General features: G+C 38.7%; 2 protein-coding genes across 8 annotated transcripts in view; one reads left to right on the top strand and one right to left on the bottom strand.

Annotated features, from left to right (window-relative positions):
- The window catches only part of Atr (ataxia telangiectasia and Rad3 related), a 95,621-nt gene extending 75,243 nt beyond the window's left edge, over window positions 1–20,378 (bottom strand). For 5 of the 6 annotated variants that reach the window (XR_001778905.2, XR_003947900.1, XR_003947901.1 and 2 more), the window contains exons 1-14: window positions 20,192–20,373; window positions 16,515–16,606; window positions 15,043–15,192; window positions 12,130–13,007; window positions 11,214–11,392; window positions 10,290–10,481; window positions 7,903–8,093; window positions 7,203–7,355; window positions 6,779–6,971; window positions 6,288–6,541; window positions 3,707–3,897; window positions 3,524–3,624; window positions 3,101–3,272; window positions 2,211–2,381 (exon numbers count right to left, since the gene is read on the bottom strand). Coding sequence is in view for 3 of the 6 variants with exons in the window: in XM_006511184.4 (XP_006511247.1) it covers window positions 2,211–2,381; window positions 3,101–3,272; window positions 3,524–3,624; window positions 3,707–3,897; window positions 6,288–6,541; window positions 6,779–6,971; window positions 7,203–7,355; window positions 7,903–8,093; window positions 10,290–10,481; window positions 11,214–11,392; window positions 12,130–13,007; window positions 15,043–15,192; window positions 16,515–16,606; window positions 20,192–20,250 (2,976 nt within the window). In the remaining 3 variants the exon portion in view is untranslated. Of the gene's footprint in view, window positions 1–2,210; window positions 2,382–3,100; window positions 3,273–3,523; window positions 3,625–3,706; window positions 3,898–6,287; window positions 6,542–6,778; window positions 6,972–7,202; window positions 7,356–7,902; window positions 8,094–10,289; window positions 10,482–11,213; window positions 11,393–12,129; window positions 13,008–15,042; window positions 15,193–16,514; window positions 16,607–20,191 lie in introns of all 6 variants that reach the window. The other variant, NM_019864.1, reaches the window with a different exon arrangement.
- Window positions 20,093–22,557, top strand: 1700065D16Rik (RIKEN cDNA 1700065D16 gene). Of its 2 annotated transcripts, NR_073361.1 has the most exons (3): window positions 20,458–20,609; window positions 21,406–21,503; window positions 22,415–22,557. NR_073361.1 is itself a non-coding variant. In NM_001271569.1 (2 exons), the coding sequence occupies exons 1-2, from the start codon at window positions 20,219–20,221 to the stop codon at window positions 22,525–22,527; spliced, it is 363 nt and encodes a 120-aa protein (NP_001258498.1). In that variant the 5' UTR covers window positions 20,093–20,218; the 3' UTR covers window positions 22,528–22,557. The 2 variants fall into 2 exon arrangements, 1 of the variants encoding a protein (NP_001258498.1); NM_001271569.1 differs by lacking the exon at window positions 21,406–21,503 and having other exon boundaries at window positions 20,093–20,468.
- The last annotated feature ends 1,552 nt before the right edge of the window (window positions 22,558–24,109 follow it).

Here is a 24,109-nt window from a genome sequence, read left to right as displayed (position 1 = left end):
TAAGTTGTCCTCTGAGAGGCTACACCTAGCAGCTGACTCAGACAGATACAGACATCCACAGCCAGTAAAACAGTTAAGCACATCTAACATCCCAATACTGCAACAAATCTACTTTCCTTTTTGGTTTATTTAAGGTCTAGCTCATTAAATTCATATAAACTCCAAAGGGAAAATAGTTATTCTGTTTATTTATTCTACATGTCTTAATGATTACAACTACATGTTAAGTCATTATTCTAAACCTGGGGTGTAACAATGAACAAGATCCAGGCCTTGCTTACAAGTGTGAGATTCTGTCACTCAAGAGACTAAGGCAAGAGAGAACACATTTGACGCTGGCCTGTGCTACAGAATGAGACTCTGTCTTAAAGAAAAAAAAAGAAAGAAAGAAAGAGAGAGAGAGAGAGAGAGGGAGGGAGGGAGGGAGGGAGGGAGAGAGGCAAAGAAAACAAACAAAATAACAAATAAATAAGTTTCCCTTCATAGACATACCTTATGCCTTTTTAACTTTAGTTATGCTTAGCTTAAGATGGTTATGTAATATATCTTAATTTTAGACATTTAGTTTCTTCTCAGAGTTTTTATTTTGCCAATGGGTAATGTTGCAATAAACATTGTGGGTTTTGATGAAATTAATAATAAGGTATGAATATGTGGTTCTTATAATATTGCATCCTATTTTCTTTGTTTATATAATCAATTTAAAAGCAATTTAAGTTTGTTAAAATACTACTATAGAGAAAGCCACTATATGAACTGTTATCACAATTTATTTAGATTAACAATAAACCTGACTTTGGGGAAAAGATAAAAAGATAATATGCAGGGGCTGGGGATTTAGCTCAGTGGTAGAGCGTTTGCCTAGCAAGTGCAAGGCCCTGGGTTTGGTCTTCAGTTCTGGGAAAAAAAAAAAAAAAGATAATATGTCTATCATCCTTTAAGCCTTAACCCTAATGAATTTCATAGTCTTCCTAAACTATCCCAAGCTACAAAGTCTGACATTCGAATTCATAGCAGATCATACCACTAATTCTATATTTTATAATTCAACTTCTTAAGGGTAAATATTAATTTTTCAGTGACTAATGGAACCCAGGACACTACTGAAAACATAGAGACTCAAAAAAGTTAACCAGAATATGGTATCATTAAACATGATATATAGAATAATAAAGATATATCTAAGTTATACTGTGAAAGCAATAATCTCTGACAAAGTAAAAATACAATTTAGGGGCTAGGGAGATAGTTCAGGTGGTAAAGAGCATGCCATATAAGCACAAGGAAGTGCTGGGCATGGTGACATAAGCCTTTATTTCCAGTGCTATGGAATCAGAAACAGAAAGATGTTAAAGGCTTGCTGTCCAGACAGTCAAACTTACTTGGCAAAAGCTCCAGGGCATTGTGATAGGACTCTGTCCCTGATAACCACACCCTCCAATTTGATAGACAGTGCCTGAGCAACAATAGCCAAGGTTGTCTTCTGACCTATACATACAGACACACACCACACACATAAAGCATGTAATTTTATCTTTTGTTTTTCTTTTAATAAAAGTTTATTTATTATATGTAAGTACACTGTAGCTGTCTTCAGACACTCTAGAAGAGGACGTCAGATCTTGTTACAGATGGTTGTGAGCCACCATGTGGTTGCTGGGATTTGAACTCATGACCTTCGCAAGAGCAGTCAGTGCTCTTAACCGCTGAGCCATCTCTCCAGCCCCAAAGCACATAATTTTAAAAATCTAGGGTTCATATGGTCCTAAATGTACTTGTGATGGTTTGTATATGCTTGGCTCTGGAAGTGGCACTATTGGGAGGTGTGGCTGTGTGTGTCATTGTGGGTGTGGGCTATAAGACCCTCATTCTAGCTGCCTGTAAGCCAGTATTCTGCTAGCAGCCTTCAGATGAAGACAAAGAACTCTCAGCTCTTCCTGCACCATGCCTGCCTGGATGCTGCCATGTTTCTGCCTTGATAATGGACTGAACCTCTGAACCTGTAAGCCAACTCCAATTAAATGTTGTCCTTGTAAGAGTTGCCTTTGTCATGGTGTCTGTTCACGGCAGTAAAACCCTACCTAAGACAGTACTTGTAAGGTTTTCTTTAAAAATAAACAAATAGAATGAAACAAATGAAATGTTGAAATGAAACCTTCAAATAAGTCCACCACACACACACAAACACACACACACACAGAGCAACTTACTGTCAGGAAACGATTAAGATCAGGAAAGTCAAAAACATTGGCAATTTCTGATAAGGTATTTAAAGCCATCTCTCTGTGATGAGCAACATCTTGTTTTCGAATCTCAGAAGACTGGCAAGGAGCACTTGGGAGTGCTGTCATCTGACTGGAGTGGAGAGATTCTACCAAAAACTAAAGCAAAAGATTTTTCTTAGTTTTCAAAGATGGAAGGAATTCTAACTAACCCCACTCCCTGCCCACCAATGAATACTTTTTAAGTTAGCATAAAGGATAGTTTTAAGTTCTATAATGCCATAGTTGGACTCTTTCACTTCACTTTAATGAGGTAAATTATGTCATAATCTACATTTTACAGAAAAGCAACGAATCTTAGTTAAGAAACTTTAATATCATGCTAAGGATATCACAAATCAGGGAAAGAACAATACTTTAATATGGCCTAACTTTCTAGACATTAATGATTTGCTTCTGAAAACAAAGTGTCCTATTTACAATATCACTACTAAAAAGGCTAAAAAAATGACTCCCTAAACTTAACAAGAATATAATAATTTACCAATTATTAAAAGATGATATTCCTTTTCATTTACAATCCATATCTTCAGACAATTATCCTTAAATATAAATGGCAAAAATCCAGTTCTAAATAAATATAATTTAGAAAATAATCTTTTAAAACAAGCAAAATAAGAAGACATGTATATATTGTTTTCCTTAAGCTCAGTCTGGTCTCAAAGTTCTGGCCTCAAGTGCCCATACACTACCTCAGCCTTCCAAATGAAGTAACATAGACTATCAACACACACACTACTTTGCCTGGCTTCAACTTCTTTTTTAACTCCTGTAAAATGTTGCTATTGTCTATTGAAAGGCTGAAAGCTGGCTCTCACCTGACAGATCGGTTTCTTATATTGACTGAAAAAATTCTGCAGTTTAACACTTTTAGCTGCAACTAGTGCTCGAATCTCTGTGTATGCCGCTCCAGAGACGGATGCAGACTTAGACAGCAAGCAATGCAGTAAATGCAAGAGTGCGAAAGGTATCAAATCTCCTTTTGCTGCCCTGAAAATAAAAACATGGGGAAGTCAGTGTCTCAGAAACTAATGCAGACACACAAAGATATGGAAATCATATTTTCCCATAATATATATCCTGTATCACAATTTATTCTTCTCTCTCTTTTTTTTTTTCAGTGCACAGTCGGCATGTATTCTGCCACTGGACTCCATCTCCAGCCCTCACATCTGTAATATCAGGCAAATAAGACAGGGACAAAAATAAGCAAGTTTCAATTCAAATACTGTCAAACATACCTTCCAATATCCCCTGTTGTAAGAATCAAAGTATCCTTTAGCTCATTATTCCTTGCTATTTGGGCATGAGTATATGCTTCCTTCATTCTTAAGACAAAAAGCTAGAAAAGCAAAGTTCACTGGTCAGAACAGTTCTAGACCTAGGTTTATAAAAATCATAGGTTTTAATTTAAGATTTCTAACCTCTTTTACGAATCCATCTTCAGAGTTCAAGGATTCCAATATATACTTGATATTTCCACTAAAAGCAATTCTAACATCCTTGTCTGGATCTTCCATCAAATTTAATAAAGTCCCAAGAACTGCTTTTACCTCTCTTTCATCTTCTTGAAAATCAAGATGCTTACAAAGATGATGTAGATTGTCTATGAAAGCTAAAGTGAGATAGTATTTTCTAGTTTGACACATCATATAACAAAGTTGTACTTAAAAACACTGTCAGCAAATAAAATACTGCAAACAACTCCACGTTGCCTTATATATGAATATTTAGATATACATGGCACATATAATTTAAGGAAATTAAAATAGAACTTATTAATTTATTTGTTTGGCTCTGTGGTTGTTTGTTTATTTTGAGACAGGTCTCACTGTAGAAACCTGGCTGGCTGGCCTGGAATTCTGTTTGTAGACCAGTTGATCTTGAACACGAAGATCCACCTGCCTCTGCCTCCTGAATGCTGGAATCAAAAGGGCATGTGCCACGACAGCTGGCAAACTTACCAGCTTAAATTACTTTAGTTGAGAAAGTGGGGACGAGCCTTGAGCACATGGGCACAGGGGAAAAATTCCTGAACAGAACACCAATGGCTTATGTTCTAAGATCAACAATAGACAAATGGGACCTCATAAAATTGCAAGGCTTCTGTAAAGCAAAGGGCACTGTCAATAGGACAAAAAGGCAACCAACAGATTGGGAAAGGATGTTTGCGAATCCTACATCCAATAGAGGGTTAATATGCAATATATATATATATATATATAAGTAACTCAAGAAGTGAGACTCCATCGCTTCTTGGTCTTTTGGCTAAGATCAAGTGAAGAAGTTAGACTCCAGAAAATCAAATAACCCTGTTAAAAAATGGGGTACAGAGCTAAACAAAGAACTTTCAACTGAGGAATATCAAATGGCTGAGAAGCACCTAAAGAAATGTTTGACATCCTTAGTCATCAGGGAAACACAAATCAAAACAACCCTGAGATTCCACCACACAACAGTCAGAATGGCTAAAATCAAAAACTTAGGTGATAGCAGATATTGGCGATGATGTGGAGAAAGAGGAACACTCCTCCATTGCTGGTGGGATTGCAAGCTAGTACAACCACTCTGGAAATCAGTTTGGCAGTTCCTCAGAAAATTGGACCTAGTACTACCTGAGGACTCAGCTATACCACTCCTGGGCATATACCCAGAAGATGCTCCAACATGTAGTAAGAATGCATGCTCCACTATGCTCATAGCAGTCTTATTTATAATAGCCAGGAGCTGGAAAGAACCCAGATGTCCTTCAACAGAGGAATGAATAAAGAAAGTGTGGTACATTTGCACAATGGAGTACTACTTAGTTATTAAAAATGATAAATTCATGAATTCTTAAGCAAGTGGATAGAACTAGAAGATATCATCCTGAGTGAGGTAACCCAATCGCAAAAGAACACACATGGTATGCATTCACTGCTAAGTGGATATTAGCCCAAAAGCTCCAAATAACCAAGATACAATTCACAGACAACAAGACGCTCAAGAAGAAGGAAGACCAAAGTGTGGGTGCTTCAATCCTTCTTAGAAGGAGAACAAAATATTCACAGGAACAAATATGGAGATAAAGTGTAAAGCAGAGACTGAAGAAAAGGCCATCCAGAGACTTCCACTTGGTGGTTCATCCCATATACAGTTAACAAACCCAGATACTATTGCAGATGCCAAGAAGTACATGCTGAAAGGAGCCTGATATGGCTGTCTCCTGAGAGGCCCTGCCAGAGCCTTACAACTACAAAGACAGATGCTCTCAGCCAACCATTGGACCGAGCACGGGGTCCCCAACAGAGGAGTTAGAGAAAGGACCAAAGGAGTTGAAGGGGATTGCAACCCCATAGGAAGAACAACAATATCAACCCACCAGAACCCCCAGAGCTCCCAGGGACTAAGCCACAAACCAAGAGTACACATGGATCCAGCTGCACATGTAGCAGTTGCCAGGCATCAATGGGAAGAGAGGTCCTTGGTCCTATGAAGGCTCGATAGATGCCCCAATGTAGGGGAACTGAGGGCGGGGAGGTGGGAGTGAGTGGGTAGGTGGAAGAACACCCTCAAAGAAGCAGGGGGAGGGAGGATAGGATGGGGGTTTCTGAGGTTGTGGGGGGGACAGGGAAAGAGGATAACATTTGAAATGTAAATAAATAAAATAGCCAATAAAAATTACTTCATACTTAGTAAAAGCTATAAGTGATTTAATTTAAAATAAATTCTAGGATCTAAGTTATCAAAAGATCATTTTTAGATTTTGTAGATTATTACCTATTAGACTCAAAATTAACTTTAATTCAAAAACTCTCAACTGAGAGGGATCTTAGTCTTATTGTTGATTTTATAGAACTTGGTTCATAGAACCACTTATCAACTATCTGAAAGCTTGTCAATAAACAACAAGTTACTATCTAAACACATGGGTCTCCCTGGTGTATGTGTAAATCTCCACCCTCCAACAAACTCATACTACAGTATCACTAGAAAGTGTTTTTTAATTCCCAAGTAATTACTCACCAAGTTTTACTGGACTAGGTGTATTTTTGGTCAGCAGGAAAAGGAATGGCTTGCAAGTGGAAGCTTTTACTTGAGAAGATGAACATTCATGCTGAGAAGTGGCTTTCAGGTTCTTACTGAACAAGTCCATATGTTCAAAGCAAGGCTCTACTGAGGAACTCAAATAAAACATGCCGTGAAGAGTACAGACAAGTTGACCAAGGACAGAAGCAAATTCTTTCTTGACCATGTCAGAATCATCTTTGACTCTATCTCTGGAGGAAAAAAAAAAAAAAAAAGAGAGAGAAAGTACTAAATCTTACCAGTAAATATTTTGGATTACACTTTCTAGATTTGAGACAAAGGGGAAAAATAAAATTTAGAATAGAAAAATTTAATTTTCAAGCTACAAGCAATATTTGCTGTATGTATTCTGCAATAATAACTTAGACACTCAGACTAATGATTTATACAATCAAACAATATATTCAAATCAAAGTCTTAATACATACACAAGCATCTTGGGAATTTGGTTACAAGAATTCTGCTGATGCAATAAGATAAAAAATCCTTTAACACAACTAGCCCGGATTACTTCATGGGAGCTCTTTAGGGCCCAATTATAAACTGCTGTTCTCCATTCAAGGAATATTCTTCTTGGAAACAGTGTCAGAAGAAACACACATTTTGACTGTGCCTGTGGAGCTAAACAGAATTAACTTTATGAAACAAGAGTTCTTTAAAAATGTTTGTTTATTATTTTGAGGTATAGGGCAAGTATACTGCTAATATACCAAACTCCTTTCTGCATTCTTTTAAGCATTCTCCTTTTAACTATTGAAAAATTGTGTGATAAAGTATTATAAATTCTATACAGAGATTAATTAAACACAACAAAATAAGCTATATACATCAGACAATTTTGTGACTACTTACAGTAACTATCCCAAACCCTCTGGCTTAATGGCAGAAGGTTAGTAGCAAATGTGGTCATCTTTAAAGAGTTATCATCAGAATAGGAATAAATCCATGGAAGTGAGAGCATTCCACATAACTCTTCCAGAACATGATCCTTGAATGAACTTTTTACTACAGAGATAGACAAAAGCACATAAATTAACTTATTCCTTTATCATATTCGTCATTTTACTTTGCCAATAAGAATGTAGATATCCAAAACATATGAAATTAAAACAATATTAATTAACAAGGATTCTTAAAACAAAGGGCAAGAAACAATCTTCTGTTTTAACTGGGAGTGATCTGTGACAAACCTTGCACACATTTAACATGTATTCTACCACTGAGCTATACTTCCAGGCCCATGCTGAAGTCTGTGAGGCCAGTGAAATCAGATGTGGCTTAAAACCATATGCATTTATATATACCATCTATATGGATCATAGTGTTCTTCAGATTCTCAAACCAAAACATTTAAATGTTTCAAATGAATGTCTATTGACCAAATCAAAATGCTATACAAGTAAATGTGAAACTCAGAAACTACCAGTAAGCTTAATTAACAGAAAAATTGAAAATATTCTGAATATTAACAGTACTTCTGCATTTAAACTTGAAACAGAAACAGAAAGCCTTCATCTACAATGACTAACGTCTATCACTTAGTTGTACTCACCTTGCATATACATCAGAGCATCACAAATTCTCACCATGCTATCAATGACTAATTCCAGTTCAAGTTTCTGAACAGATTCTAACAAACTCCTACAGCTTTTAAGCACTTTTGTATAAAAATCCAAAGACATCCAAGTTACTACTACTGGAGGTTTCTTCTTATATTTGTGTTGATGATCCTTGACATTATGGCTGCAATGAGTACATTTATAAAAAAAAGACATTAGAGTTAAGAATTCTGTTATAGTCTAACAATATTTTAATAAAGCCAAGGGAAAATTAAGTACAGAACTAACCTACTATAACCTTAAGTCAATTTAAAGTCAATATGCAAAACAACCTATGCTTAAGTGTATTGCCTTTATGTTGCTCTAAGTCACTGCTTTTTTCTATAATAGTGTGTGGTATGTGCGTATATTTGGGGGCAGGAGGGGATGGAGGGAGGGCAGAAACATTGATCTAGAGGCAATCCTCCTGTCTCAGCCTCTTAAAAAAAAATCACTCTTGTGATGTGGGGAATTGATCTAGGATCCTTGAATGTTTAATTACCAGGCTTAAATAATGATAGAAGACATGCCAGTATAATTATTAACTGATGTGGCAAACACTCTTCATAAAAGTTCAAGCACCTAATAATCTCTTCTTTGTTAATCTATTCTAACAAGAAAAGTGAACATCTCACAATAATGGCATGTCAAGGACATGATAATTTTCATAGTTTCATTTTCAGACTTTTTACTTCCAGTCCAGAAATCTTTGTTCATTAAGTAGTAAACTGCCTGGTGAAGTAGAATGGATTGTTTTAAAGTAGAATTTATATAATATGTATTTTTAGCAGCATTAATTGAAAGAGGACTAGTTATCTTACTTGGAGAAAACGTAATCATTGAGATTTTTATCTGTGAATTTATTTCAAATTCTAAATTTAGTAGCAGCTAAATTAATAAAATTTCCTAAAATCTCTTCTTTTAAATAACTCTGAGAATTGGTCAGGAAGTACAGAATCATCACAATCTGTCCTAAGTTATGGTAGAAAAGTAAGTCTTCACTTGTTTCTTTTGGTAGAAAATTTATATTAAATTTATATGAATAGAAAATCTACCTCTTCTGAATTCTAAATTCCTGCTCTATTTTAAGAATTATAGCCAAAAGAACCATGGGTTTGTGAATTACACATAAGTATGTTCTGCTATCTTCATATCATATGTCCTTGGGAAAAGTTATTTAGGCTTAAGAGAAAAAAAAGAATCTACCTTTTCTGAACTTGAACATTTCGTTGGTAAATAAAGTTTACCAGAATTTACCTCTAGGATTGACAAAGGTTAAGTAAGCACAGTACCTCCCCTTTAGCAGGTAAATAAAAGAAAATGCCTTCCTTACTTCACTACAAAGTTTGTTTCCTAAGGTCACAGAAATCAACTGAGTAAATACAAATTCATTAGAGGAGATGGGCCAATGCGATGATTCAGTGGGTAAAGTACTTGTCTTGAAAGCTCGATGACTTGACTTTCATCTCTGGAACCCATGTAAAAGCAGGAGAGGACTGACTCCAGAAAGTTGTCCTGAGCTCCACATGCATTCCGTGGTATGCATGCACTAAAAGTATCTTTTATTCTTCTGAGGCTGACTGCCTCCATCTGCTAACCTAGACCTAGTCCTGGAAGCTGGTAGCCTCCATACAGTCTTATCAAGGCTTAGGATGTTTTCAGCCTCTTAGACTTACTACTGAATAAGCTCATCTTTTCTTTTTTTTTTTTTCCTGCACTCTGGCTGGCTGATTCAACTGAGCTGTCCTGATTCAAACTCCTCTCCAAGCTCACTGATTCAATCTGGCTTCTCTCAGTTTCTTACTCACTTGCTCTACTTGGCCTCATACTAACTTTGGCAATCTATTCTAATCTTCTGGCTCCTTTTTATTCCCTGGCTTCTTCTGTCATCACCTGCTCTGTCTACCTTGTTTTCTCTGCAATTTGTCTCCTCACCTTCTCCCTCTCTCCCTCGCTTGCTCTCTGTATTGCTTTCTTAAGTAGCTTTCCCCTCTCTTGTGGTGAGAGCTGGACATATCCTATTCTGTCAAGTCTTTCTCAGATTTGTCACTTTGCTGCCACTCAATTAGACATCACTTTCAAACATGGGTGCGTCCTTCTACAAACTAACTTTACCTTCACTGTTTGGGGTTAAAGGTATGTACTAAGGGCATGACTGTATTCCAGCCAGAGGGATTAAAGGTTTGTGCTAAGGACTGGGCCATACCACAACTAGAAACAGAATTTTCTCAGTGAATAACACAATCTTGGATTCGCAGTGTGATCAAATATCCTGTAACATACACCAACAAACATCATACACACGTAATAAAAAAAAATTAAATCTTTGAATTTTTTTTACCCATCCATGTCTTGATGAGAACAGTGAACAGTGCAGAGAGCAGTCAGCTGTAATACAACAGTGATTCCTTCTAATGCCTCAGCAACAGAATTCTTGAGAGTACCACATTCGAGAGAGATCTGAAGGGATTCGGCTTTCTGTTTCAGAACATTCCATAATATGCTCTTTTTGTCCATATCCACATGAATAATTCTATAAGTAAGTATAATTACAGCAGAAGGTATTAATATATGATACAAATGTGTTTCAAGCAAAATATAGAATTGGGGTACAGCTCATAAATAGTGTTTATTTAACATACATAGGCCCTAGGCTTAAAGTCCGGCACAAAATTTTAAGTAAATGCCAATATTTAAAACAAAAAAAGTCAGAAAGACAGCTTAGCAAATAAAGGCACTTGCTGTGAAGCCTGAGAACCTGAGTTTGGTCACTGCAGACCCAGATGATGAAAAGAGAGAACCCACTGCCACTCATCTCTACACATTTGTTGTGATGCATACACACATGTAGACAATATAGACATATAGACAGACACACACACACCAGTAATTATAGTAGTAAAATAAAACAAAAATTGCAATATACTATCAACTTTTTATCTACATTGGGATAGATTTAAAACTGTTCAGTTTGGCTGAACTATGGCAATTCTTTGACTACATACAAAAATAATATATTAATTAAGATTTGAACTTGTAATAGACATACAGGTTGACACTTTCCAAATATTAAAAACCCAAATTAAACAGGCATGCAAAAACATTCAAAGCAACTACATCTACATCTATAGTGTCATACTAGAGTACATCATAATGACTAGCAAAAGATGTTCCTTATGTTCTTAAATCAGAATAGTTAATGAAACTTTATTTTTTAAGATAAAATTTTATGAACTGTCTACAATAAAATCAGATGAGGTCATACTCTTCAGGCTGTCTGGATGGCTTTTTGTAAGAGCTGAGAGAGGAGCTGAGTTTACGCCTCTTTGGTGACACCTCATCATTATTACCACTGAGATTCTCCTGTTGAGCTTGGCATTGAATTCTTTCAATAATTTCCTTACTTTCCATTTTCAAGGCTGCATAAAATGGTCCCAACAAATACTGAGAAGACAAAAATAATTTTAAATACCACCTCTTAGGAACTGTTTACATTATTTATGAACAGAAAATGCATGAGGTGTTACATGAGTCTTTTAAGACAAACCAAATACCCACATCAATCAATATTATTTTACACTCTATTCAGGATGGTTCTACAGCTTTAAAAAGGTTTACAACAAATACATACTATAAACCCTCCCCCTTTTCTCAAAATGTTATGCAGAAATCTTTATAAGGGAATCATTATTTCATACTACAAATTCAACAAGATTTATAGACTAAAATAAGCTAAAATGTTTAATGTTTAAAGTACTGAATCAAGTTGCCACACATTGGAGTGTTTTATTATTGCATGTCTTTCCCCACAGTCCAAACAGGAAAAATGGTATAAACTAATGTCACTAATTACACATCCTAAAGTGAAATTCACAGATAAAAGTGATTAAGCTTTTTCCACTTAACTAGTCTCCTTTCAATTAATGCTGCTTATAAACACATATTTTATAAATTCTACTTTAAAATAATCTATTCTACTTCACTAGGTAGTCACTACTTAATGAACAAATTTTTCTGGACTGGAAGTACAAAGTCTGAAAATGAAACTAAACTATGAAAATGATCATGCCCTTGACATGCCATTATTGTAAGATGTTCTCTCTTCTTGTTAATACATCCTATACATATGCACACACTTAAATGAACAAAACACTTAATGTGTCATCTCAATAATTACTTACCCCAACATGTTTCTGAACTCCAAGAGCGTCTACAAGAGCTCTACAAATATTTGTCACATAAACCTTCCTGACCTGTAAAGCCGATTCATACCCAGCTGGCACAAATGTAAGGAAATACTGCAGTAAATGACACAAAGCAGCCTTCAGCAAATCAGACTTGAGCCGCATAAGCACGCGATCTTCAAACATGACACTGAGTTTTTCCAGTAGCACATTTAAGTAGACAGGTTCAATATTTCTATAAGCCTCTGCTTCAAAGGGAAAGAGCGTTTTTAGCAGCTTTGACAATGGCTCTTCATACAATTTCAATTGGTCAGCATCCATTCCAACAAGGTGTTGTAGCAACTCCAAAAATAAGCTGAAAAAAGTGCTGGCTGGCTGTGCTGGTAACCCTCCAAGCTCAAAGAGCTCAGTTAGAAGGCTAATTGCTAAAGACCTGATTTTGGGACTACCGTGCTCTAGCAGAGCGCAGCCGATTTGCCACAGTAACAATTCTTGTCGTCTAAAAAACACGGTTGGAACAATATGAATAAGAACCATTAATAGAGTGACTTCAATAAATTCTACATTTTGCACGTTCATGAACTGCAAAGGAGCTGGCTGTAAACATCCCATATGTTCATCCAATCGGCTTAAAAACCGACTAACAACCACTGGCCATTCCATAACCTCACCCACTGCATTTCTTTTGTGGAGGTAAATTAAGTCTTCAAAAAGATAAAGTAATTCTCTTGTGAGTACCCCAAAAATAGCAGGATTCTTGCTTTTAAAAAGAAATAATAACGAGCAGATAACTTCACATATTTTCTTGTGTAGCATGTGGCAGGATGGAGTTGCTGCAATCCGTAAAAGTCTTGTAATGATCCAATGACTGAATTCTTTGAAACAAACAGAAAATATATTAAATAAATAAGTGTGACTTTGCCAAATGTTTGGTGATTGATTTTTAAAGTAAAAATTTCACTAAGAGAACAGTCTATCTACATTTCGACATGATAGAAAGCCTGTACTTCAGAATATCAACTTTGGAGTTAAAAATAGTTTTAGTTTACTATCTACTAGTTATGTCAACTTCACATCTCTGAAGCTATATAATATTATCTATGTTACTGGCTATTGTAATGGTCAAGTAATATAACAAATGTAAGATAATCAGTATAGTTCCTAAAACATAACAAATATTCAACAAACAGAAGTTACTATTACCCCTTCAAAAAAAAAAAAAAACTTATTTTTCTTTTTTGAGACAATATCTCATGTAGCCCAGACTGGTCTTAAAATTGCTATGTGGTCATGGATGACTTTAAACTTTTAATAATCCTTCTATTCTCACTTCTCAAGTGCTAGGGATTATTAGCCACAACAGCCAGCTTCCTTCAATGAAAATTACTGAATGTAGAGTGGGAGGTGTGATTTTGTGTTAAGATTACTTACCTACTACATGTAAGGTACTAAATGCAATCCCCTATCCATATAGACATGTCATTCATTCGTTCATTTATTCTTTTAAGACAGAGTCTCTCTACATAGCTCTGGCTATCCTGGAATTCATTATGTAGACTGGGCTTGCTTTGAACTCACAGTGTTCTGCCTGACTCTGCCTCCCAAGTGCCGGGATTAAAGGTGTGTGCCACCATGCCCAGCTCAGTTTGTTTGAAATGTTACTAGCTTTAAAGTTAGTTCATAACCCACTGTGAGTTGTTGTCCATACTTTAGAAAATATAACAGAAACTGAAAATGTGATTATAGTATAATTTAAGAACTTATGACAGAAGAAATACAGAACATCAATAATAAGAACATATAATTCAGCAGCAAAAAAAAGAAAACAAGTCCTAGGTGGCCAGGATGAGTCAGAAAACTTTTTTTTAAAGAATTATTTATTTTATGTATATGGGTACATTATAGCTGTCGTCAGACACACCAGAAGAGAGCATTGAATCCCATTACAGATGGTTGTGAGCCACCACGTGGTTGCTAGGAATTGAATTCAGGACCTCTGGAAGAGCAGTTAGTGCTCTTAACCACTAAGGCATCTCTCCATCCCCCAGAAAACACTTTTTGAAGGCTATATTATCAAAGCAGATACTATTAACAAATTTTAAAATATTTCATTATATAGGAAAAAGTTTGTTCTGCATCCTTTTATGAGAGAATCAGAAAGTGAGGAGCAGGCAGATTAATGGGGTAGTAACAATACAGTAAAAGTCTAGAAAAATGCTTTAACATACAGAAAGCAAATTTTTCTTAGAAGGCAATGTAGTTAAGTTTTGTTTTGTTTGGTTTTGGTTTTTTTTTTTTTTTTTTAAGATTTATTTATTATTATATGTAAGTACACTATAGCTGTCTTCAGACACACCAGAAGAGGGAGTCAGATCTTGTTAGGGATGTGGTTTTGGTTTTTAAAGAAAGTGTTTCCTCTGTGTAGCCCTGGCTGACTTGGAACTTGCTCTGTAGAACAGGTGGCCTCCAACTCAAAGATCCTCCTGCCTCTACTACTGAGCACTGGGATTAAATGCATGCATGACTACACCTGGTATAAGTATTTTTGAGTAGAATGTCTAAAAAAAAAAAAAAAAACCTTTGTAGTAATTTGAGATGATGTTCTAGTAAAACTGTCAAAATGAAAAAAAAAAAAGTAGCTGAAGCTGGGCATGCTGGCATATGTCTAATCCCAGCACTCAGGAGGCAGGCCAATCTCTGAGTTCCAGGCTAGCCTAGTCTACAAATGCATTCTATGCCAGCCAAAGGTACATACGAGACCCTGCCTCAAAAACAAAACTGCTACCACTTTTCCCCAAAAGCAAATATGACTTGTGGGAGCATGTAATTATATAAATGTGATATTCAGAAAAGCAGCAAAGGAGATCTAATAAAACTGGTTAAGGATTAACATAAAATAACAGCACTTACCAATACAACTGTCTTTGGCCTCATTTTGGCCCTGGCTTCCATTCACATTTACAAACATAAGCGGAGAAGACTTCATGATGTGCTGGATAAAATCAAGTAACATCACAGAGGTCGGCTGAGCGTCAGTTTTCTTTACAAGTTCTAGAGCAACTAAGAGATAAAAGATTCTTTTTAAAAACTCATGACAAAATATAGAGCTTTTGTTAAGAAACTAAATTTTGGTAATCAAAACTTTGTCCAGTGGAGTACTCATGCTACACTGATACATGAAGAAGTCCTATTATCTAGTATGTGTATGTGTATGGTATATGTCTATGTACATGTTCGTGTGTGTGTGTGTGTGTGTGTGTGTGTGATGAATGTGACAGTCAGAGGTCAATGTTGGGTGTCTGCTTCAATCATTCTCTACCTTATTTTTTGAGACAAGAGATCTCACTGAACCTACACTTCACCAACTTAGCTAGACTGGCTGGACCAGGTTTTTTTTTTTTTCTTTGTATAGCCCTGGCTGTCCTAGAACTCACTTTGTAGACCAGGCTGGCCTCGAACTCAGAAATCTGCCTGCCTCTGCCTCCCAAGTGCTGGGATTAAAGGCGTGGGCCACCATGCCCTGCTGACTGGCTGGACCAGGAAGCTCCACAGATCTACTGTGAGAATTGCAGCAATCACAGGTGTGCATTGCTGCAGCTGCTTTTTAAGATTGTGGTGGGAATTTAAAGGCAGCAAGATTAATGTCTGAGTCATCTTTCCAGCCTACCACTTAATTTTCAATGTCTAATAACCATATACATTCATCTATAATATAGCCCATTCTGCAAACATTTGTTATATAGGCCTGTAAGATGACAGGCACCATGCTTAAGATAAAACAAAACAAAAACAATAATCTGGTGAAGGAGTCAAAGAATTAAAAATAGTAGTTTGACTTGGTAATTCAGGATAAAATGAAACAATTCTGGAAAGATCCCATGAAGGAGTTCCTATGGCTGAGGGAAAAGGCAAGTGGTGAGAACAGAGGGAGACCCAGAGGGAACCATATCTTACAAGTGTTCATAGCCCTTTGCTCTCATTTTAGCAACCTATGACTTTGTAGACTGAAAAGAACAAAGTTTAAGTGGTTATAATAAATCACAAAATGTGTTGGTACCAAATTTCACTTTTTTTTTTTTTTTTTTTTGCAAGTTGTTGATAAAGCCCATATGATTGGACCCAGTCAAATGTTTTATAACTAATGCATTAAAGAATTCTAGGAAGCCAGTAGAAAAATCATGGAATAATAGAAACACACCCTTGATTTTAAAGCCTAAATTACATTATGTTTTAAGTAATAAGCAATACTGAGTAACAATTTGCTGGAAATTACTATCTATAACAAAAACTAACTCTGACTAAAACTGCCTAGAGGAAAAACAGGTAGTACAATGTTACACGGAAAACCATTGAAGTTCATGGAAGAAATAATTCCCTCTTACCAACATTTACATCTGTAAGTATTCTGTCAATGAACTGGCAGAGAATCTGTCTTGGTTTCTGTACAACAGTGTTATATTCTTCTGGAGTAGCACTGAAATACAAAGTAAAGCTTGTTAAAAGAGGCACTATGGGAGCAAGCAAGATGGCTTAGCAGGTAAAGGCAGGCTGCCAAGCCTGGCCTTAGTTCCATCCCCGGATGGATATAGTGGGAGGGGAGAAGTAACTCCCATGAGTCATCCTCCACATGGACTGTGATGTGTGTGACCCTCCCTCCCAATAAATAAATTAATGTAAAAATGTTTTATTAGAGGTATGGTGGCACATACCTATAATTGGAAGCTGAGGCAGAAGGCCAGTGATTCTAGGCCAGCATAAGCTATTTAGAGAGATTCTGTCTCTACAAACTAATCCAGCAAAGAGCATTTCATCTTTAAAAGGACCTACTTTTCAATTTGTACAAAAGCTCTCTAAACTTGAACCTAACAAATATGATTGGTTTAAATGTTAACATAGACAGTATTATACTTCTTAAAAGTGAAAATCTAAAGATATTACTAATTTGGGGCGGGGAAAGTCTTAAATGCCAGTGCAGACAGCTAACCTTCATATTTTAGAAATGTGCAGCTCAAAATGGCAGCCATTAGCCACATATGACTATTTAATACTTGAAAAGAAGGTTATTCCAAATTAAGATGTATATAAGATACATATTGGATTACTCATACTTGGACAAAAGAATTAATGTTGCATTAATCGTCTTATATGAGTTACATATGAGTGTGATAATATTTGGATATAATGAGCTAACACAAACCCTATAAAACAAGGTAAGATACTAAGCCTAATTTGGATCTGAGGATGCTCTGGAAGTTAAATCACTGGAGATCACACAGCTCAGATTAATGGAAGCCTGGGATATAAATGCAATTGTGATTAATAAGACCAGAGAGATACCTAGGCTAGCTAGAAGAGCCGTAAGGAGACACAGAAAAACTGAGGTTTATTCTAAATGCCACAAAGGTTGGAATTTCACAAAAGGAACACTGGCTAGGATCAGATCAATTTTAGAAAACATCTTTTGATTTTATTTTGATAAAATATAAATTACATAATGTTTACTATTTCATTATTTTAAAGTGTATATACTTCTATAGAATTAAGTTCAGCACATTACTACCACTCATGTAAAGAACTTTTTAACCTTCCCAAGCAGCAACTCTACACCTAATAAGCAATAATTTACCATTTCTCCTCTTTTATTCCCTGGCAATATTCATTCCACTATTTTATCTTCATGAGCTTGACTATTTTAAGGTTTCTTCTATTTATGGTATATTTACCTGTTTGTGACTTTTTTTTTAAGATTTATTTATTATTATATCTAAGTACACTGTAGCCATCTTCAGACACACCAGAAGAGGGCATTAGATCTCATTACGGATGGTTATGAGCCACCATGTGGTTGCTGGGATTTGAACTCATGACCTTCTGAAGAGCAATCAGTGCTCTTAACTGCTGAGCCATCTCTCCAGCCCCTGTGACTTATTTCTTAATTCAGTGGTTCTCAACCTTCCTAATATGTGAACTTTAATGCAGTTCCTCAATTCTTGGTGACTCAACTATAAAATTATTCTCATTACTACTTCATCATTATAATTTTGCTAGTTATGAATCATAATGTATATATTTTTGGAAAGAGGGGTTTACCTACAGGTTGAAACTCACTAGCTTTGTTGTAGCATATTAGAATGTCTTTCCTCATCATACTGAATAATACCATGTTTATGCCACGTTTGGGAGGATTATATTTACTCATCTGTTGAGCATTTGCTTCCACCACTGAGCTATTGTGAATATCAATGCTTTGATGAGCAAAAGTGTAAACATATATGTTCAAATCCCTGTTATAAATTCTTTTGGGTATATATTATAAAGAATTGTCATGTTATGAGGTAACTACTCTATTTACCCTCCTCCTTTAGTAGCACCTTCATTCCACTTCACAACCGTTAAGTTACACTATTTTACTTCTATACTAACAATGTACCACAGGGTCCAATTTCCCCATATCCTTACCATTTCTTTTACATATCAATAGTTATTGTAATGGTCTGAAATGGAATCTCCTTGTTTTGTTTTTGAGGAGGGTTAAGTTCTCACTATAGAGCCCCTTTTAATACCTTGATAGCTCAAGCTGTCCTCAAACTCAGTGAGCCTCTTGTCTTGGCCTCCCAAGTCATCTCACCAACTTCCTTGTGTGGTTTGGATTTGTCTCCCTTACTTTTAATCATATCAAACATCTGTGTTTTCCTTTACTTATTAGCTATTTTATATTCTCTCTGGAGAAAAATCTCAATTTCCTTATTCATTTTTTTCATCAAACTTTTTTATTGTTGAATTATGTAAGTTTTTAATATATTAATAGCTGTTAAACTTAAAATTTTAATCATTTTAAAAAGTCTGTATGCGCATGTGAGATATATATGTATGTATGTACATATGAATATAGGTTCTTGTGCCACGGTACATGAGTTAAGGACAGGGAACAACCTCAGGTGTTGGTCCCTGCCTTCCAGAATTTCAGTGATGACAAAATTTGTATTATCAGTTTTCCAAAATCACTTTATCTCATATACTTTTAGACAGAAATTACTAAATTCAAATTTTTAATGATTTTTTTTTTTGCTCCCACAAAGTCTATTTGCCACATTCATGCAAAGTAAAAAAACAAACATACAAACAAAAAAACCCTTCAGACAGTACAAAAGTGGTCTTTTCATTTATCCTCTAATTTAGGTTTTCGGTTTTTGGTATGGCCAACAGGAGGAAATGAACATCGCTGCGGTGCAAAACTAAAAGGAAACTGATAGCTCACAGACTTAAGGTCAGCACTAACTCTACGTGCAAACTTTCCAGCCTGAGAGAACCGACTTGAGAACTCAATGGCTGCGGTGTCCTGACAGAGGAAAACCTAGAGCGCAGAAGGGGCGTGGCAAGCGCTAATTTCTGATTGGAACCCGGTTCTCCTTTGACTCTCGAGGTTGACAGAAACAAGGGGTTTGCTTCCCCCCACCCCCTTTTTTCTCTTGTCTTTGTCTTTCCAGAGGCAAGGTCTCACTATTTAGTCCTGGCTGGCCTAGGGGCACCTCTGCCACCCAAATTCTGGGATTGAAGGCGGCGAGCCTCAAAGAGGCAACTGCAGATGAACACCAACGCGTGTTTTAGTTTGGGGGACGCTGTGCACGTTGGACTCCGTGGACCCGTGGCCAGTCCCGGGGACTTCCGACTAGAGTAGCGGGCTGGCCGACGCTCGGCCTCTCTCGGAGGAGAAACCGCCGCGCTTCCCTCAGAAGCGGGGCCGTGATTCCCAAACAAAACCTCAGCCAATGGATTCCGTCAACAACGACCAAAGGACCAGGACCCGGGGGAAGTTTTCGGGAAGCAAACGAGTGTGGTAAGATGGCCAGAAGAGACCCTTCTCGAGGCCAAGCGGGAAGCAGCTCGCGTGGACTGGCTCCCCGCGAGCCGAGCCGCGGCTGCCACGGTCACCCCGGCACGTGGGTCGCCACGGCGCTCCGGCCAACTGCCACTGTGAGGGAGGGAACGGCGGCCACAGGCCGCGGCGCGGGCCGAGGAGACCCGGCGACTCGAAGCTGGCGACGACGCGCGGCCCTACCTGGCCAACTCCCGCAGGGCGGGGATCATGGACGCCAGCTCCAGCCCGTGGTCGCCCATGGTGACACCGAGCGGCTCTCAAAACAGCCGCCGCCGGCGCCGGGCTTCTCCACAGCCGCCTCCGGTGGAGAGGGCGGAGCGTCGACGGAGCCCCGCGAGGTCCAAAATTCTCCTCCCGGAAGCCGCTCTCGGTTGCGGTTGGAACCCTGGGGAAATCCCAGAGGCGACAGGGGCGGAGCCGACAGCGGACGTGCCCGCCCACTTTCCCTCCCAGGCGAGTGCGTGACCTACTCCACGGGTATTTTTTGCTCAAACCTGGATGCTCAGGGAAGCCGTAAGCTAGGATCTGGGTCGGAGAGGGACCTGACGACCCAACAAAGTTAGATATTTCACTATGTTCGAATGGCATATTTAACTAGGTAAGGCCATGCAGTAATCCTTACATTTGCTGTTTAGGACACAAGGGTAATTATTGATACAACCTCCAAAAATAAAATTAAAAAGTGGTGGAATGGCAGCCAGATGCGCTCTGACTGCAAAGCTGTACTTTGAACACCCATCCCTTTGCCCCGTTTCCTTCAGTGATGCCCTGTGACGAGGAACTTTAAGCTGAAGCAAACCTTTTCCTTCCCAGGTCACTTTCCATCATTGTGTTCCATCACAGCAATAGAAACCTAACATAGGACAGGCAACTATGAAAAATAGTGTATCTGCTAAAAAGCAAGAAAAGCTAGCTATTTTGAAATCATGTTGAGAAAGATGACAATAATGACAGAGCTGAGGGCACAGTCCAGTGGAAGAGCACTAACCTAGCTCGTGAGGCTCGGGCACAGAGGACCTAGAGTACTAAACAAACTACAGTTAAACGATTTTAAAAAAGAAGGCATAGTTGCACATGCCTACAATCCCCTTACTTTGGGTATAGAGGCAGAAGGATCAAGAGTTCAAAGCCATCCTTAGCTCTATAATGAGCTCAAGGGCAGTCTGGGATACAGGGGAACCCTGTCTCAAAAAACAAAACAAAACCAAAAGCCACTACCACCACCACCAACAACAACAACAACCCAGTATGTAATTCATCACTGAGTAGCACTGCAGTTCTGAAGTGCAGGACCCCAAACAGCAGAGCTCTGGCAAATCTAATCCAAAAAGCAATTTTTGAAACAATTATTTGTTTTTCACTTTACATTCCAATACCACCCCCTCTCCTCCCAGTGCCGTTGGTGGGCCACCATGGGCAGTCCACATATGTCCTAGGCTATCTGTGAATATGATCCAACACAACTGAGGGACAGCACCATCACCCAGTGTCGGTAAGTGGTAGGGAGGTACTGATAGCTCTCCACAGAGTGACAATAAGCTGGCCACAGCACTACATGGCTATAATTCTAGCACTTTAGAGGCGGAGGCAGCATGGTAACCAGCTTAAGCCGCCTTAGGTTACATGGTGAGGCACAGTCTGAAACAATAGCAAGAGCTAGTCAAAGCTACCCTTGAGTTTGGAGGGGGGTGCAAATCAGAATGAAAGGAAGCTGGCAGCCATTTATCTGGACAGCCTTAGTGATACACCAATAAATGAGAGGCAGATGCCAAGGCCAGTGTCGGTCCTCCCTCTGAGGACTCTCTCTCTCTGCCAAACTCTGCAGAAGAATTTTTCGTAAGGCTGATTCTATTTTCATCTCCCATTCAGTCCTAACCCAGTATTTATTATACTCTGCCCTTGTGTCCCTCCCCCTCCCTGCCCTAATTCTCCCCAGAATCACCAACAGTTTCTCTTTTTCTCCTGTTGCTGCTGTTGTTGTTGCTTATTGAGATTGGGTCCCCCATAGCCCAGGCTGGCCTTGAGCTCACTATGTAGCTGAGGATGACCTTGAACTGCTGATCTTCATCCCACCTTCTGGGTACTGGGATTACAGGCAGGTGCCTCTATATTTAGTTTACATAGAGCTAGAGCTAGAGCTCAGACTCATGGTGTGGTGGTTTGAAGGAGAATGACCCCCAGAGGCTCATATATTTGAACACTTGGCATCCCCAGTTGGTGGAACTGTTTAGGAAGGATTGCTGGAGGAGGAGTGTCACTAGGAATGGGGGCAGGTGGACTTTTAGATTTCAAAAGCCAATGCCATTTCCAATTACTTCTTTCTCTCTCCCTCTTCCTCTTCCTTCTCTTCCCTCCCCGTTCTCCCTGTCTCCCCATTCACTCGTCTCTCTTCCCTCTGTCCAGTGCTTGTGGATCAAGATGTAAGCACTCAGCTAATTCACCAGCGCCATGCCTGCCTGCCTGTCGCTTTGGTCTCTGCCATAATAGTCATGGATTCCAACCCTCTGAAACTGTAAGCAAACCCCCAATAAACTGTTAATCTCTAAGTTGCCTTGGTCATAGTGTCTCTTTTTCCAGCAACAGAACAGCAACTAAGACTCATGCCTTCCTTTATGCTAGACAGACACCTAGACAGACCTTCCAGATGATCTTGGAAGCAGCCCCACAGACTGGGATCACACCCCTGAAATCTTTCTCTCCTTTCAAAGCTGCTGTAAGGAACTGACAGGCGCAGCTAGCTGTGGTCAGGAGTCTCACAAGCCTGCATGCCTCTGTCCTCACAGCACTCATAAAAAACAATAGCCTCATCTCACTACCTCACTGCTGCCCAGGGGCCAAGGCAGCTTGACTAATGTCACACATTAACTACCCCATTCCCCTAGCCAGTGTCTCCTTGACTCCTGTCATCCATGTCCCGCAACACAGGTCATCTATTAACTAAGCCTGCTTCCTCAGAGTGCAAGGATCACACCCTCCCTTAGAAGCCTTTAAGAATGTGCACTGGCTTGGTTTTGTATGCTGGGGACTGAAGCCTCTTTCCTTAGGCCCCAGCTGTTCTGCCTGTGGAGTTAATAACTGTCTTAATAAAGCTCTCAGTGCCTTCCTCCCGGGTCCACCTCCCCTCCTCTCATGGCTTTCAGATGGCTAAGTCCAATAGAGACTGATCACTTTTTTCTTCTTACACGATTTGCCGGTCTAGATTGCTGCATCCCTGGAATGTGTTCTCTGATTAGCCCGTGTTTTAGCAGTATGTCCTTTGCCATCTTTCTTCACTTTTCCTTAGGGGTTTCCCCCTCTCTTTTTTCTTTTTCCCCCTCCCCAACTGCACGGCACCAGGGGTCTTCATTGCTCCTTTTTATTCTTGGGTAACTTTATTCCTTCTGAAGACCTCAGGTAACTCCCATCGCTTGAGCACTCTGGAGCTCACTACCTGTTCCCTGCGAACTCTTCGGGCTCTGTTTCATCTGTCTACCTCTTTACCGGATTTTACTACCTTAAATGTTCTCAGGCACTTTATTTTTGTTTGTTTGTTTTTTTTAATAACAAGAAAACAAAGCAGAACACGTCTACAGGGAAGGCGAGCTAGACCGGGTCTCACATGCTTAGACTAGCCTTGAACGCTTGCTTCTCCTCCTCCACCTCCCAAAGACAGGGCTTTCAGAGCTGCACTAACACAAATATAACAAAAGTAGGTAAATAAATCTACCACCCACCCAAGAGTTCTCTCATTTGGTCAAGTCTCTGTCCCCACTGTTCCCACTTGGGCATCTGACCTGGGACCTTGTGCAAGTATTCTACTGAACTACACACCCCAGCCTTCACCAGTCTCTGTTAATTTACGAACACCCTTCCAATGCCCCCTTTCCCCAGGTGGGTAATTTTAAATGAAATCCCAGATGTACCATCAATGTATCTGTGATTGCTTTGGTTTGTATTTCTAGAATTCTATTTCCTAAATATCAAACCCACAGATTTCCTGTCAGATCTCATCACCACATTCTGTTCTCAGTTGATCATCACGCCTTGTCTAACTTATTTCCCAAGCGTTCTAGGGTGTGTTAGTGCAGGTCTGTAATCCCAGTCTTTGGGAGGTGGAGG

Source organism: Mus musculus, chromosome 9, assembly GCF_000001635.26.
Source record: "Mus musculus strain C57BL/6J chromosome 9, GRCm38.p6 C57BL/6J".
Classification (NCBI taxonomy): Eukaryota; Metazoa; Chordata; class Mammalia; order Rodentia; family Muridae; genus Mus; species Mus musculus.
The sequence above is the reverse complement of the archived record's forward strand: the minus strand, read 5'-3'. Positions and strand labels throughout refer to the sequence as shown.

What these genes read in the sequence shown, in the direction of transcription:
- 1700065D16Rik (NM_001271569.1), top strand. Translation starts at nt 20,219, where the DNA reads ATGGACGCCAGCTCCAGCCCGTGGTCGCCCATGGTGACACCGAGCGGC. An exon ending in CCACTTTCCCTCCCAGGCGA is followed by an intron (nt 20,469 to 22,414) that starts GTGCGTGACCTA and finishes CCCTCTGTCCAG; the next exon opens with TGCTTGTGGATCAAGATGTA.